General features: G+C 42.9%; 1 protein-coding gene across 2 annotated transcripts; it reads right to left on the bottom strand.

Moving 5' to 3' along the window:
* Nucleotides 1-5,503: 5,503 nt before the first annotated feature.
* Nucleotides 5,504-14,258, bottom strand: LOC115200652 (activated RNA polymerase II transcriptional coactivator p15). 2 transcript variants are annotated; one of them, XM_029763857.1, is made up of 5 exons: nt 14,085-14,256; nt 7,671-7,743; nt 7,427-7,564; nt 6,659-6,767; nt 5,504-5,849 (listed from the first exon to the last, which is right to left on the bottom strand). In XM_029763857.1, exons 2-5 carry the CDS (start codon nt 7,740-7,742, stop codon nt 5,770-5,772), a joined length of 399 nt encoding a protein of 132 aa, XP_029619717.1. In that variant the 5' UTR covers nt 7,743; nt 14,085-14,256; the 3' UTR covers nt 5,504-5,769. The 2 variants fall into 2 exon arrangements, with proteins under 2 accessions (XP_029619717.1, XP_029619716.1); XM_029763856.1 differs by having other exon boundaries at nt 5,598-5,851; nt 6,660-6,767; nt 7,671-7,746; nt 14,085-14,258.
* Nucleotides 14,259-17,325: the final 3,067 nt, after the last annotated feature.

Here is a 17,325-nt window from a genome sequence, read left to right as displayed (position 1 = left end):
CTCTGTCTGTCTCTCTGTGTCTGTCTCTCTCTCTCTCTCTCTCTCTTTTCCAGGATACACTTTGCAATGCCTCGATCCATCATAAAACCATCAAAGTGCTCTACGGTTCGTTAGAGTGAGAAACGCAGCGTTTCCTGAGAGCCCACCTTTCCTGGCGGGCCCAGTCTAGTTTCGTCTAGCACCCAGGTGCTGGTTGCACGGTCGACCGGTCCCTCCAAACCACTTCCAGCTAAGAGTATCCCTTCCAGAAGATGGATTTAAAGGGACATGTATTGCGTGTGTAACAGAAAACATCTCCTTTCCATTAAAACATAACTCCCACTCCTGTTTTAATACTTCATAAATGGCCATCATTTCCACAGCTGGAATGATTCAACCATATTGCTACCACTGGAAACAAATGAATCCTCTCTGGGGTTTTTTTTAACAGTTCTAACTGCTTATATGTGCTGTTATCATGATAGTTTCCAAAACAAACAGTTAAATACATACATTGTGTTTAAATAATGCCATGTTATTAATTTATGTGTAAGCAAAATCAGCACCAGGAACAACACCTACATGATATATACAACAAAAAAGTCAGACTCAAATCTGAAAGAAATTCGGGTAGCAGGTAGCCTAGTGGTTAGAGCGTTGGACTAGTAACCAGAAGGTAGCCTAGTGGTTAGAGCGTTGGACTAGTAACCAGCAGGTAGCCTAGTGGTTAGAGCGTTGGACTAGTAACCAGCAGGTAGCCTAGTGGTTAGAGCGTTGGACTAGTAACCAGCAGGTAGCCTAGTGGTTAGAGGGTTGGACTAGTAACCAGCAGGTAGCCTAGTGGTTAGAGGGTTGGACTAGTAACCAGCATGTAGCCTAGTGGTTAGAGCGTTGGGCTAGTAACCAGCAGGTAGCCTAGTGGTTAGAGCGTTGGACTAGTAACCAGCAGGTAGCCTAGTGGTTAGAGTGTTGGACTAGTAACCAGCAGGTAGCCTAGTGGTTAGAGCGTTGGACTAGTAACCAGCAGGTAGCCTAGTGGTTAGAGCGTTGGGCTAGTAACCAGCAGGTAGCCTAGTGGTTAGAGCGTTGGACTAGTAACCAGCAGGTAGCCTAGTGGTTAGAGCGTTGGACTAGTAACCAGCAGGTAGCCTAGTGGTTAGAGGGTTGGACTAGTAACCAGCAGGTAGCCTAGTGGTTAGAGCGTTGGACTAGTAACCAGCAGGTAGCCTAGTGGTTAGAGCGTTGGACTAGTAACCAGCAGGTAGCCTAGTGGTTAGAGCGTTGGACTAGTAACCAGCAGGTAGCCTAGTGGTTAGAGCGTTGGACTAGTAACCAGCAGGTCGCCTAGTGGTTAGAGTGTTGGACTAGTAACCAGCAGGTAGCCTAGTGGTTAGAGCGTTGGGCTAGTAACCAGCAGGTAGCCTAGTGGTTAGAGCGTTGGACTAGTAACCAGCAGGTAGCCTAGTGGTTAGAGCGTTGGACTAGTAACCAGCAGGTAGCCTAGTGGTTAGAGTGTTGGACTAGTAACCAGCAGGTAGCCTAGTGGTTAGAGCGTTGGACTAGTAACCAGCAGGTAGCCTAGTGGTTAGAGCGTTGGGCTAGTAACCAGCAGGTAGCCTAGTGGTTAGAGCGTTGGACTAGTAACCAGCAGGTAGCCTAGTGGTTAGAGCGTTGGACTAGTAACCAGCAGGTAGCCTAGTGGTTAGAGGGTTGGACTAGTAACCAGCAGGTAGCCTAGTGGTTAGAGCGTTGGACTAGTAACCAGCAGGTAGCCTAGTGGTTAGAGCGTTGGACTAGTAACCAGCAGGTAGCCTAGTGGTTAGAGCGTTGGACTAGTAACCAGCAGGTAGCCTAGTGGTTAGAGCGTTGGACTAGTAACCAGCAGGTATCCTAGTGGTTAGAGCGTTGGGCCAGTAACCAAAAGGTAGCTAGTTCAAATCCCCGAGATGACAGGGTGAAAAATGTGTTGACGTGCCCCTTGACCAACCATAACCATTGATAACGGCTGACTCTGACTAACCTGTGACCCCACTGTCAGGGGGGAGTTGGGATATGCAAAACACAGGTACATGTGAGAAACATGACAAATATAAAGTACACACATTAAATTTGTTGCACTCTTCTAAAAGGTGGATGGGTCTGAGCAGGGTACAGCCAGCACCAATATATGAGCATATAGTACCTGAGAGATCAATTCTGTCCCCAAACAGTGGCAACTCTTAAGACACTTTTAGTTCAAACCTAAAGTAGGCTATACAGTAGCACATGCTACAGTAAAGGAATTGAAAATCCAACTTTAGCATTACTACCAGTAGTGCCACGTTTGTACCAACTTGAGAGAAACAGGACGATAACCAGAGATTAGGCCTACATAATTACAGGACAGTAAGCAGAGACCTCTCAGCCTTAGCATCCTCTCCAGTGGGTCAGTATTGTGAATAACAGGTACAAAGCAGTGTACATGTACTAGAGTGCAGTGTGCCCCACTAATTGTACATAACAGATAATTAACGACGGCGACGCGTTCTACGGAAAATAAAATAACAACGTGCTAGAGGAGTGGAACAGCCATCTTCTACGGATTATTTTCCAGAGACGAGTTGATTGTCCCTTTCTATATCATGGTTATAATTTAACACATTTGCTGCTACAAAATGTGTTCATTTTGCCGGTAGAAATGTGTTCCAACATCCACCTAAACTGCTAGTAAGTTTACAAGATAGCTACAGTAGTTAACGTGGTAACCAAACAGACTTGCTAGTTGAGATAACCAAACCACGAGTCCAAACTTACTATTATGAAAATCTAATTCAACAATGCCAATGTTTTCCAATTTGACATTTTGCTTTCAAAAGCAGTACAATAGATGATGTAAGAATGAACTATAGCCATGGAATTCTACCTGATACGCAGTGCATGAACACAGCCCTTAGCCGTGGTATAATGGCCATATAGCACAAACCCCCGAGGTGCCTTATTGCTATTATAAACAGGTTACCAATGTAATTAGAACAGTAAAAATAAATGTTTTGTCATATGCTCGAAGCCGGTGTTTGGAGGAAATATTGGTACGGTTTGCCGACCCTCGACCCGTGCCAATATATCCTCCAAACACCGGCTTCATGGGCATTATCACTTAAATAATGTATGCTCTAAAATTGCCCTTCAAGACAATCAGAAATGAGTATGCAACAACGCCTTGGTATAAAATAAGATTTCACCTCCATAGTCTGTGAATTATGACATTGATATCAGCCTCCATCCTGGATTTACTCATATTTAAGAGGTAACTTGGTCCCAATTGAATAAAGCTGCATGGAAGAAGACCGAAAGCAAAGATGAGAAACTGGTACCGTCTAGTGATTCAGTCGGTCTCTGGTACCGTCGAGTGATTCAGTCGGTCTCTGGTACCATACATTTATTTAGTCAGTCTCTGGTACCGTCTAGTGATTCAGTCAGTTTCTGGGGTCATCTAGTGGTAGAGACAGTCTCTGGGGCCATCTAGTGGTAGAGACAGTCTCTGGGGCCATCTAGTGGTAGAGACAGTCTCTGGTACCATCTAGTGGTAGAGACAGTCTCTGGTACCATCTAGTGGTAGAGACAGTCTCTGGTGCCATCTAGTGGTAGAGACAGTCTCTGGTACCGTCCCGTGATTCAGACAGTCTCTGGTGCCATCTAGTGGTAGAGACAGTCTCTGGTACCGTCCCGTGATTCAGACAGTCTCTGGGACCATCTAGTGGTATAGACAGTCTCTGGTACCGTCCCGTGATTCAGACAGTCTCTGGTGCCATCTAGTGGTAGAGACAGTCTCAGGTACGTCCCGTGATTCAGTCAGTCTCTGGGGCCATCTAGTGGTAGAGACAGTCTCTGGTACCATCTAGTGGTAGAGACAGTCTCTGGGACCATCTAGTGGTAGAGACAGTCTCTGGTACCATCTAGTGGTAGAGACAGTCTCTGGTGCCATCTAGTGGTAGAGACAGTCTCTGGTGCCATCTAGTGGTAGAGACAGTCTCTGGTGCCATCTAGTGGTAGAGACAGTCTCTGGTGCCATCTAGTGGTAGAGACAGTCTCTGGTGCCATCTAGTGGTAGAGACAGTCTCTGGTGCCATCTAGTGGTAGAGACAGTCTCTGGTGCCATCTAGTGGTAGAGACAGTCTCTGGTGCCATCTAGTGGTAGAGACAGTCTCTGGTGCCATCTAGTGGTAGAGACAGTCTCTGGTGCCATCTAGTGGTAGAGACAGTCTCTGGGACCATCTAGTGGTAGAGACAGTCTCTGGTGCCATCTAGTGGTAGACAGTCTCTGGTGCCATCTAGTGGTAGAGACAGTCTCTGGGACCATCTAGTGGTAGAGACAGTCTCTGGGACCATATAGTGAATTAGACAGATGGTACCAGAAATCTAGTGAATTAAATGGCTCACGTGTCCCTCTCGTTTTCAAGTGTTCATTAATTATTTTTACATTTAGTTTTATGTAAAGTTTGTAGTTAGAGTGTCTGGACAAGACCAACCTCAGTCAGCATGCTCTGCTAATGTACTTTATAGTATGAATAGATATCGAATAGTATACTTGGCCATTGTATCCCTTCGTCGTGTATACGGTGATATACGCAAGTATCTATATTGGGAAACAATTTCACTACAAGACTTCATAGAGCTCAGTAGTGTCCTAGTAGCAGCAACTCATGGTGGATGCTTGGTTCAGCACGTCTCGTTCAGAGCCACCGTGTCACCAGTGTGTGTGTGTGCTGTGCCAGGTCTTTCCTGGCCAGGTGGCTCTGATCTGATTTAGACATGAGATGTAATTGGATGCAGGACGTTCTCAGCTCTGGTTTCCGTTCAGGGAGTAGAACCGCGGCACTACCAGCTGGTCTGGATCTAGATAACAGAACTGTGACTGGGGGGGGGGGGGGGGGGGGGGGGTGATTTGGACCTGGTTGTTTGGACGCAACAGCGGTAGCTTCACCTTACCCAGGGTGAGTAGCTTCACCTTACCCAGGGTGAGTAGCTTCACCTTACCCAGGGACCCCCCCCCCCCCCCCCCCCCCCCCCCCCCCCAAGACTGGCACCAGGATTCATTATCTGACCTTTGTAATACCCATTTGTGTAATAGTGTCTAAAATTACACTGAACATGGAGGATGAAAGTTAGAAAATACCATAAAGTAGAGAGAATAATTTCATTACTTTACATGGCTTTTAAATAATTTTCATACAAAAAAAAAGGTCAATTATTCAAAGTCTTCATCATATCAACCAAATACCGATCACAATCAAACACATTTCTTCATAGTTCAAAACACAAAGCAAACTAAAACAGCACATGCAAAATAACTCATTCAACAGAACAGCAAATTTAGATTTATAAAATAATTCAGTCCTTACACATTTATTTGGCTGGGGGAAAAAAAGGGTTTGGGAAAGTCCAAATGGCACCCTATTCCCTATAGGGCCTTGGTCTAAAGTAGTGCACCCTATTCCCCATAGGGCTTTGGTCTAAAGTAGTGCACCCTATTCCCTATAGGGCCTTGGTCTAAAGTAGTGCACCCTATTCCCTATAGGGCCTTGGTCTAAAGTAGTGCACCCTATTCCCTATAGGGCCTTGGTCTAAAGTAGTGCACCCTATTCCCTATAGGGCCTTGGTCTAAAGTAGTGCACCCTATTCCCTATAGGGCCTTGGTCTAAAGTAGTGCACTATATAGGGAATAGGGTTCCATGTGGGACTCATCCTAAACATCAGTGGCGACATCTAAGATCACTAGATAGACAAGCTGGACTGTCAGCACCACGGTCATCATGTTCTCTTGATCGCGTCGTCGATCTCTGACATCTGGTCCTTCAGCTGGGTCCACTGCTCCGGGTTTAAGGAGATGCCTGGAAACAAAAATACACTTTAATTTTTTTTTAAAAGCCACAGTAAAGACAGTCTAAGTTTCATACAAAACCTCCGGAGACAGAGGGGTTAGAGCAGAGTATTAGAGTACTAGAGTATTTATAGAGGGGTTACAGCAGAGTATTAGAGTACTAGAGTATTTATAGAGGGGTTACAGCAGAGTACTAGAGTACTAGAGTATTTATAGAGGGGTTACAGCAGAGTATTAGAGTACTAGTGTATTTATAGAGGGGTTAGAGCAGAGTACTAGAGTATTTATAGAGGGGTTACAGCAGAGTATTATAGTACTAGAGTATTTATAGAGGGGTTAGAGCAGAGTATTAGAGTACTAGAGTATTTATAGAGGGGTTACAGCAGAGTATTAGAGTACTAGTGTATTTATAGAGGGGTTAGAGCAGAGTACTAGAGTATTTATAGAGGGGTTAGAGCAGAGTACTAGAGCATTTATAGAGGGGTTAGAGCAGAGTATTAGAGTACTAGAGTATTTATAGAGGGGTTACAGCAGAGTATTAGAGTACTAGAGTATTTATAGAGGGGTTAGAGCAGAGTACTAGAGTATTTATAGAGGGGTTAGAGCAGAGTACTAGAGTATTTATAGAGGGGTTACAGCAGAGTATTAGAGTACTAGAGTATTTATAGAGGGGTTAGAGCAGAGTATTAGAGTACTAGAGTATTTATAGAGGGGTTAGAGCAGAGTATTAGAGTACTAGAGTATTTATAAAAATGACAACAATTCAGTTTCCACGACTACTATTTGAAGTGAGGGACAGCAGTTCTCTGGGTGTCGTACCTTTTTTGCCGGGCTTCATTTCGCCGTCCTGATTCATCCAGTACTCTCTGATGTCAACTAAACACTTCCCTTTAAATTCCCTGACACTGACGTATCGCATTCTCCCAATCTGGAACACACAAAACAGACCAATCAGCTCACTCTTTTCTTCCAGGGACACGTCTTTCCCTGGAACAGTCGGACTGTAACACGGTTAAGGTCGTACCATAAAGCTCACTCCACAGCTTGAAGTGTCTCCATATCGTGTTGCCGTATTGTTAGCTTTTCGATGGCGCAACTGGCTAGTACAGCTAGAAGTCACGTGTGTTTTTGCGAAGGCAAGAGGGCTCGGCTCAGTTGTACAGACAGTGTGTCTAGATAGGGACGATACTATACTGCTATACTGCTAAGTAGGAACAGTGATGACATCACATCTCAGTCCGACCATGTAGCCGTAACAGCATTATCCGCGTCTGTAACAGTCCGGTAATATAGCAGTAACAGCATTATCCGCGTCTAACAGTCCGACCATGTAGCGTAACAGCACTATCCGCGTCTGTAACAGTCCGATAATGTGGCTGTAGCAGCATTATCTGTGTCTAACAGTCCGATAATGTAACCGTAACAGCATTATTTGTGTCTGTAACAGTATGATAATGTGTCTGTAGCAGCATTATCTGCATCTAACAGTCCGGTAATGTAGCCGTAACAGCATTATATGCGTCTGTAACAGTCCGATAATGTAGCCGTAACAGCATTATCTGCTTCTGTAACCAAGAGATGACTAACCTGAAACATGCCATCCTCCGTTTTGCTGTCCGCAGCCTTAGAGGACCCTCCTGCGCCAGGTCTAGAGCCCTCGTTACTCAGCTTCGGTTTCTTGGCCACCGGCTTCTCTGGTGGAGCACTGGGCTTCCTTCTCTTGGCCTGAAATACATGTTCAGTTAGGGACGAGGGCTTCAGTAGTCACGGCACAGGACACCATTCGTTTCATCTCAAACCCCCCCCCCCCCCCCCCCTCCAAGACACACACCTTGGTCTTCTCTACCTCACTGTCAGAGTCACTGCCAGATGTGGACGACACCACTTCCTTTGATTTGGGCATTCTGCTAGGAAACAAGGACATCACCGTTACAGTAGCAGCCATGTGAAGTTCAACACTTCCACCAGGTATCCACAGAGTACTGTGTATACCAACACTAAACACTTCATAGACAGTGGTCTATAGCAGTATTTTTACATTTTAGTCATTTAGCAGACGCTCTTATCCAGAGCAACTTACAGTAGTGAATGCATACATTTCATACATCTTTTTTTTCTCCCCATACTGGTCCCCCGTGGGAATCGAACCCACAACCCTGGCGTTGCAAACACCATGCTCTACCAACTGAGCTTGTAATGGCCGTCCATCAGTACATTAGACTTATCAATCATATGACCGGCCAAAAAGGTTGGGGTTTTCAGAACATGGGACGTTAAAAGTTCCCTTGCCTTGTTATTGCAGGTGAAAGCTTCAATCCAGACTAACCTCCAATATATTGGTGTTAACTGTGACAGACTGGGTTCAGACCCAGGTCACATGAGCACTGCAACCCATCAACCCTCTGAGCTAAAACCTAGGCTCAAGTGCCGTTGCTCCATCACAAGCCTTCAGATCACCTCTACTTGACACACACACAAACTAGTGATTCACCGATATGACATTTTTTGGCCGATACTGATATCCAAGATTTCCCTTGCAAAAAAAAATAAAAACGATACTGATTTAAAAACATTTAGCGGCCTTTTAAGCATTCTATTACAGTTAAATAGTTAACACACTACAGGTCGACGGGCAAGGCCGATTAATTAGGGCTGATTTCAAGCTTTCATAATCGGTAATCGGCATTGGACGCCGATTATGGCCGATTACATTGCAATCCACAAGGAGACTGCGTGGCAGGCTGACCACCTGTTACACGAGTTTAGCAAGAAGCCAAGGAAAGTTACTAGCTAGCATTAAACTTGTCTTATAAAAAACAAATCTTAATATAGTCACTAGTTAACTACACATGGTTGATGATTTTACTAGTTTAACTAGCTTGTCCTGCATTGCATATACATAATACGGTGCCTTATCATCGAATCACAGCTTACTTCGTCAAACGGGTGATGATTTAACAAAAGCGCATTTGCGAAAAAAGCACAATCGTTGCACCAATGAACCTAACCATGAACAATGTCTTGCTTAAAATCAATACACAAGTATATTTTTTTTACCTGCATATTTAGTTAAAAGAAATTCATGTTGGCAGGCAATATTAACTAGGGAAATTGTGTCGCTTCTCAGTCAGGGTATATGCAGCAGTTTGGGCCGCCTGGCTCATTGCGAACTGTGTGAAGACCATGTCTACCTAACAAAGACCATAATTAATTTGCCAGAATTTTACATAATTATGACATAACATTGAAGGTTGTGCAATGTAACAGCAGTATTTAGACTTAGGGTTGCCACCCGTTAGATAAAATACGGAACGGTTCCGTATTTCACTGAAAGAATAAATGTTTTGTTTTTTCGAAATGATAGTTTACCGATTTGACCATATTCATGACCAAAGGCTCGTATTTCTGTGTGTTTATTATATTATAATTAAGTCTATGATTTGATAGAGCAGTCTGACTGAGCGGTGGTAGGCAGCAGCAGGCTCGTAAGCATTCATTCAAACAGCACTTTCCTGCGTTTGCCAGGATTTCATCATACATGTCAAGCAGTGAAGTTTCAGCTCTGTCTGTCCGTGGCCTCTTTTCCTCGGTGCGCACTGTCACTGTGTCCGTTTCCATCTTGTCCAGCTGTGTGTGTAACATTTCACGTAAACCCTGTTTCTTGTCTGCATCGAAGTAGCGGTCCTTGTACCTAGAGTCGAGCATGATGGCGACACAGTAAAGAGAGAATGCCACCAAATCGCTTGTCCACAGCCTACGTCGGCAGTTTTGTTGAGCAGGCGTTTCAATGCCATGACAGAGGGTATCCCGTCTGCTGCAGGCGCAATTGCAGAGCTTAGAGCTAGCGTGTTCATGTTTCCAAGTTTAAAACATGTCCTCAAACGGCATTGAAATGGCAGCAGCTGTATGACAACCAGCACATTCATGAGCATGAAATACGACTTTCCTCAGTACGAAATCCTCGACGACCCACTGTCCTGTCAGACTCATGGTGCTGATATCGCTGGTCCAAATGTCAGTCATGAAGCTAATAGCAGTGATGCTATTACTGTGTAACTCCAGGAGGGCAACATCTGAAAAACAGCGACTACTTGGTAGTGTGTAAGGGTGCTCGACCAGTCGGCGAAAGCCAACATCAGCCACGACAGAGAACGGTTGATTGTCAAGGGCAATAAATTCCATTATCTTGGCTTTAATGGATTTCGTTCTTTGAGTCGTCTCGCTGAAATGTTCTTCCTCTTTCAAATGACTGTTGGACTTGTTGACTACTCGATCCACACTGCGGACATTGTGGGCGAGGTTAGGAATGCTGTGTTGCACATGTAGCGCAAACTTTAACGTGGCGTCATATAGGTATCAGCTTTGACATCGGTTTTGCACATCAACGTTAAACTAGAAATCAGGGCCAATACCGATGTTGGCATTTTTAGCTAATGTCGGCCGATTCTGATATGTTCATCGATTATATTGTGCACCCCTAACACAAATGCATACATAGCTCTCCCTCATCTGACCATTACTACCCTTCTCATTCCTGCTTACAAGCAAAAACTCAAAACAGGAAGTACCCCCATATGGAAGTGGTCTGATGAAGCGGATGCTAAGTTAGTTACACCTAAAAGCGAGACAAGACCAAAACCGGAGCAAAATCAAGTCAGAGTCAAGAGCAAGACCGGAGGGAGGAGGGTGAGACCGAGTCGAAACAAGACACCGAGACAGTCAAAACCAAAAAAATGCGAGTCCAATTCAAGACCAGGATTGTAATTTCACCACCATAAGAGTTCAAAATGTCCAGTATTTCTGTGTTCATATTTCAGAACATATGGATTCTTCAGACTTTCAGAATAGTGAGAAAAAAATTCATGCTGAGGTAAAATAGAGGCACTGTATAAATTATTACTAACCCAAACACAGTAGGGAACAGTTGGCCTTCTACACCTTCAGATAAGGGCTAAGGATTTATAAAATAATGATTATAATAATAATAATAATAATAATAATTAATCTCTTACGCTTTTGTTGGGAAGTAAAGGGTTAACACGGAAGCTAAATCGTGATTGGATATTTTTTTTTCTCTTTACTTGTCTCCGGGGAGATAAATCTAGCTAGCTAAGTCAGCCATTGGCTAGGCCATCAGAAGATGGATAAAAAGGCATCTGCTATTCAACTGTTTTAGGGCAACATTTTGGAGTGACAGTGGAATCAACCAATCACACGGACTTAATGAGTGAGACTGTTAACAAAAAAAACGATTTTAACTTCTTGACAGCCAACAGGTCACTGCGCAATAGCGAGCAGTAGTTTTCCCCACAGTCTAGCTCGCTAGCTTTTGTTGTCAGCTAGTTTGCAGCAGGTGTTATCAAAGAGGATGTTGTGCTAATTTGTTAGTTTCTCCCTTTTCAAGAATAACTTTCAACAAGAAGTTAAGTTTCAAATGATCACCCTCATCATCATCATCATCATCAGGGGAGTGAAACAGTTTTATTGCAGCGCACTTCCTGTTGTTAACCTGTTATGGATAAGGGGCAGTATTTTCACGGCCGGATAATAAACATAGCCGATTTAATCTGTTTATTACTCCTGCCCAGAAACTAGAATATGCATATAATTGTTTGATTTGGATAGAAAACACCCTAAAGTTTCTAAAACTGTTTGAATGGTGTCTGTGAGTATAACAGAACTCATATGGCAGGCCAAAACCTGAGAAGATTCCAAACAGGAAGTGCCCTCTGACCATTTCTTGGCCTTCTTTAGCCTCTTTATTGAAAACAGAGGATCTCTGCTGTAACGTGACACTTTAAGGCTCCCATAGGCTCTCAGAAGGCGCCAGAACGTTGAATGATGACTCTGCAGTCTCTGGCTGAAAAACGGTAGCGCATTTGGATAGTGGTCGGTCAGAGTACTATGAGACTGAGGCGCATGCACGAGACGACCCCATGATCTGAGACGGGTGCGCGCATGCACGTGAAGAGTCCATTTTACATTTTCAGTCTTTGAACGAAAACAATGACTCCCGGTTGGAATATTATCGCTATTTTACGAGAAAAATCGCATAAAAATTGATTTTAAACAGCATTTGACATGCTTCGAAGTACGGTAATGGAATATTTTGAGATTTTTTGTCACGATACCCGCGGGCGCGTCACCCTTCGGATAGTGTCTTGAACACACGAACAAAACGCCACTATTTGGATACACCTATGGATTATTTGGAACCAAACCAACATTTGTTGTTGAAGTAGAAGTCCTGGGAGTGCATTCTGACAAAGAACAGCAAAGGTAATCCAACTTTTCTAATAGTAAATCTGAGTTTGGTGAGTACCACACTTGGTGGGTGTCAAAATAGCTAGCCTGTGATGGCCGGGCTATCTACTCAGAATATTGCAAAATGTGCTTTCACCGAAAAGCTATTTTAAAATCGGACACCGCGATTGCATAAAGGAGTTCTGTATCTATAATTCTTAAAACAATTGTTATGTTTTTTGTGAACGTTTATCGTGAGTAATTTAGTAAATTCACCGGAAGTTTTCGGTATGTTTGCTAGTTCTGAACGTCACATGCTAATGTAAAAAGCTGTTTTTTTTATATAAATATGAACTTGATTGAACAAAACATGTATTTATTGTATAACATAATGTCCTAGGAGTGTCATCTGATGAAGATCAAAGGTTAGGGCTGCATTTAGCTGTGGTTTTGGTGACATTATATGCTAGCTTGAAAAATGGGTGTCTGATTATTTCTGGCTGTTGTAAAGCCTTTTTGAAATCGGACAGTGTGGTTAGATAAAGGAGAGTCTTGTCTTTAAAATGGTGTAAAATAGTCATATGTTTGAAAAATTGAAGTTTTCGGATTTTCGAGGAGTTTGCATTTCGCGCCACGCCCTATCATTGGATAATGGAGCGGTGTTCCGCTAGCCGAACATCGAGATGTAAGAAGTTAACCATCATCTCTTTCAAAATAACGTGTGTGTGAATCCTAGTAAACTCATCTGGTCATATTCAGCAGGTGTTGCGCGTTGTTAGTAAAGTCATCAGTGCTTCGCTCTAGCACACTGCTCCGAAATCTTTTCAACAAGTCAAATTTCTGCCCTGCTAGAGCTGCCCCTGGTCAACTGTAAGTGCTGTTATTGTGAAGTGGAAACGTCTAGCAGCAACAAAGGCTCAGCCGCTAAGTCGCAGGCCACACAAGCGCACAGAACAGGACTGTCAAGTGCTGAAGCGCATAAAAAAAAAAATAATAGTCTGTCCTCAGTTGCAACACTCACTACTGAGTCCTAAACTGCCTCTGGTAACAACGTCAGCACAAGAACTGTTGGTCGGGAGATTCATGAAATGGGTTTCCATGGCCGGGCAACCGCACACAAGCCTAAGATCACCATGCGCAATGCCAAGTGTCGGCTGGAGTGGTGTAGAGCTCGCCGCCATTTGGACTCTGGAGCAGTGGAGATGCATTCTCTGGAGTAATGAATCACGCTTCACCATCTGGCAGTCCGACGGACAGATCTGGGTTTGGCGGATACCAGGATAACACTACCTGCCCCAATGCATAGTGCCAACTGTAAAGTTTAGTGGAGGAGGAATAATGGTTTGGGGCTGTTTTTTCATAGTTTGGGCCCCTTAGTTCCAGTGAAGGGAAATCTTCACGCTACAGCATAAAATGACATTCTAGAAGATTCTGTGCTTCAGAATATGAACGCACATGATTTTGTAATGAGTTGTATGGCAAGGTGTCCACATACAATGACTCAGTACAGGTACCCCGTGTATATAACCAAGTTATCATAGACTCCGTACTGGTACTATGTGTATATAGCCAAGTTATCATAGACTCAGTACTGGTACGCTGTGTATATAACCAAGTTATCGTTACTCATTGTGTATTTATTATTACTTGAAAACTATTTCTCCATTTGATTTCCGAGTTGTTGGGTAGGACCGTTAGTAAGAATGTCACTGTTAGTCTACACCCGTTTTTTACCAAGCATGTGACAAATAACACTTGATTTCATTTTAGGTAACTGAATGAATTACACTTTTTTTTTTTAAACACGCTAACTACCATGTGTTAACACGCTAACTAGCTAGTTAACACATGCACTAATGACCAGCTAGCTAGAGAACTAACGTTAGTGACAACTTTCGGTTAGCTAGCATAGCTTCCACGACAGGACACGTTAGCTAGCCAAAAACTTAATCAAGTGTGTCTGTGGATTGTAATTTCTTTACCCAGGACAGAGACAACTTACCTGTTTGTTTTTTTGTTTGTTCGTTTTTTGAAGGATTAGTTGATACAGGCAGCGGGGGAGTGTGGAGAGATGCTAAAGATTTATGGTTGGTTAATTTAGCAAGCGAGATCCGGCAGCTTGTGCTTTTCATTAGCGCGAACTGACGCAATTCTGGGAAATGTAGTTCCATTGTTTCCAACGAACGGACGTAATTCTGGGAAATGTAGTTTCATTGTTTCCAACGAACGGACTCATTGCCTCTGATGGAAGGGGATTACATTCCGAATGGTCACATTCACGTCATGTATCTGCACCATATTAATGAATATATAAACAGTCATCATAATATATATATATATATATGGTGAAATTTTATGTATGTAGTGCAGTTGCATATTATAGAATATAATTGAATTTAATAAAGACTTTATTGTCAATTTGAAGACAACTTGTCTTCTGCCTTTTCCCAACACCCCCCAGACACAGACAAGGGCTTAAACCAGCAACATTCTGGCTGCTGAACCACCTATTTAGCTGACTGATCAGTTCATACAATGTCTTGGTTCAAACCTTAAGTTTCCTGAGCTCCACTGAGCTAAAGCCTTGACACTCATCACATGAGTTCATGAGTTCACCTCCTCTGACCTCCACCTCACAGAGGCCCATCAAATTCACAGCACTAATGTCACCAAGAGGGTTTGAAACGGTTGGTGCGTTCAGTTCGATTCAACGTTTGCTACAGTGCGTGTGGTAGTTTGTACTGAATGACACGTTTCCCCAAAAACTGTTCACTCCGTTCTTCAACCGCTGGTGAGGCTACTAAGTCTATGTCTGGTAACAGTAATGTTAATGAATTACCGTCATGTTGTGAAGGACTCTGTTGCTATATATTTGACAAAACTGAAATGCTGAATTGTTTCAATGAACACTTTGTATCATCTGGTAGGCTGTTTGATTCAGTGTCCTCTGTCTCTGTACAACCTTGTGTGGATGAACCAGTGAGAGCTGTAGTTTCAAAGGCAAAAAACGTTTAGCTTTTTGCCTTTCTCAGTGCAGGTGGTACATAAAAGCCCTGAAATCCTTAGATCAGAGAAAGCCTGCAGGTCCTGATCTTCTGGATCCCTGCTTTTTAAATCTGGCAGCGGATTTCATAGCTGAACCACTTACATATCTGTTCAATCTAACCCTGGAATGGAATGAAATTCCAAAGATCTGGAAATCAGCATTCATCCTGCCACTTTTAAAAAGGGGAGATCCAACTCTTTTAAATAATTATAGGCCAATCTCAAAGCTGTCACCCCTGGTGAAAATACTTGAAACCCTTGTGAGTGAACAGCTAAAAGAGTTTTTATTTACTAACTCTATTTTATCAATGTACCAATCGGGTTTCAGGAAGAAGCACAGCACAATTACAGCAGCCATGAAGGTTTTAAATGACATCACTGAAGCCCTTGACAAAAAACAGCATTGTGTCTCACTTTTTATTGATCTCTCTAAGGCTTTTGATACAGTTGATCATGGTATACTAAGGCAGAGATTGTCGAGTGTAGGTCTTTCAGAGCATGCAGTTACATGGTTTGTTAACTATCTGTCTGATAGAACTCAGTGCACTCAATTTGATGGGCTTATGTCTGTTAAATTGTCTATCTTTAATGGTGTGCCCCAAGGCTCTGTAATTGGTCCCCTCTTATTCACTATTTATATAAATAATTTAGACAAAAATTTCCAAAATGCGCAACTTCATTTTTATGCTGATGATACTGTTATTTATTGTTGTGCCTCGTCTCTTACAAAAGCTTTCCAGAACTTGCAAACTGCTTTTTATACTGTTCAACATACCTCAATACTGACAAAACTAGACTAATGGTGTTTTCTAAAGCAAGAAATAGACCTGTGAACCTTTTTACTACCTATCAGGGCAAGGAGATTGAGGCTGTAACCTCATATAAATATCTTGGAATTTTAATTGATGATGGCCTCTCTTTTAAAATGCATATTCAACAACTTAAAAAAAAAATTGAAGCTGAAATTGGGATTTTATTTTAGGAATAAGGCCTGTTTTTCTTTTGAAGCCAGAAGGAGGCTAGTATCAGCTACATTTATGCCTTTACTAGACTATGGGGATATTTTATATATGAATGCTTCCGCTCAGTGTTTGAGATCAATTGACACCCTTTACCATGGCACTTTCAGATTTATTTTAAACTGCAAAACCCTTACGCACCACTGCACTTTGTATACCAGGGTTGGCTGGCCTTCTCTAGTCACTCGTAGGCTCAGTCACTGGTATACTTTTATTTACAAAGCCATTTTGGGTTTACTACCTTTTTATTTGGGCATTTTTATTGTTCAGAAATGTGGTGGGTAGTCTCTTCGTTTGCTGGACTTTATCCTGCTAACTGTTCCAAATGTCCGAACTGAATTTGGTAAAAGGGCTTTTATGTACTCTGCGCCATCGTCTTGGAACGCCTTACAAAATACTTTTAAACTGGAAGAACTTGTCCCAATTGGTGTTTTTAAATCACGGATGAATGATCTTGAGACTGATTCCCTGACATGTCAATGTTTTTAATTTGCTGTTTTGATTTTGTTATACTCTTGTGAATTCTATGGTTTTTACTAGATTACTTGTAGTTTTTCATGTTGTTTGTCTGTAATTTTTGTTATGACTTGGTGCTGCTTATCTTGGCCAGGACGCTCTTGAAAAAGAGATTTTAAATCTCAATGAGCCTTTCCTGGTTATATAAAGGTTAAATACATTTTTTAAAATACCATTCCACTGATTCCGCTCCAGCCATTACCACAAGCCCGTCCTCCCCAATTGTACTTATCATTCTTAGCTGATCTCTGCTCAGCTCCTAGCCCTACTAGCCCAAGCCTCCCCAGCTTCTCCTTTACCCAAATCCAGATAGCTGATGTTCTGAAAGAGCTGCAAAACCTGGACCTGTACAAATCAGCTGGACAGTCTGGACCCTCTCTTTCTAAAATTATCCGCCACCATTGTTGCAACCCCTATCACCAGTCTGTTCAACCTCTCTTTCGTATATCGTCCGAGATCCCTAAAGATTGGAAAGCTGCCGCGGTCATACCCCTCTTCAAAGGGTGTGACACTCTAGACCCAAACTGTTATAGACCGATATCCATCCTGCCCTACCTTTCAAAAGTCTTCGAAAGCCAAGTTAATAAACAGATCACTGACCATTTAGAATCCAACCGTACCTTCTCCGCTGTGCAATCCGGTTTTCCGAGCTGGTCACGGGTG

The sequence above is a fragment of the Salmo trutta genome, chromosome 9 (genome assembly GCF_901001165.1).
Source record: "Salmo trutta chromosome 9, fSalTru1.1, whole genome shotgun sequence".
NCBI classification, from domain to species: domain Eukaryota; kingdom Metazoa; phylum Chordata; class Actinopteri; order Salmoniformes; family Salmonidae; genus Salmo; species Salmo trutta.
The sequence above is the reverse complement of the archived record's forward strand: the minus strand, read 5'-3'. Positions and strand labels throughout refer to the sequence as shown.

Coding starts and splice junctions, on each gene's coding strand:
- LOC115200652 (XM_029763856.1), bottom strand. CDS start 7,742: ATGCCCAAATCAAAGGAAGTGGTGTCGTCCACATCTGGCAGTGACTCT. Junction 7,565..7,670: donor GTGAGGTAGAGAAGACCAAG/GTGTGTGTCTTG, acceptor CATGTATTTCAG/GCCAAGAGAAGGAAGCCCAG. Junction 5,852..6,659: donor AAATGAAGCCCGGCAAAAAA/GGTACGACACCC, acceptor ATTTTTGTTTCC/AGGCATCTCCTTAAACCCGG.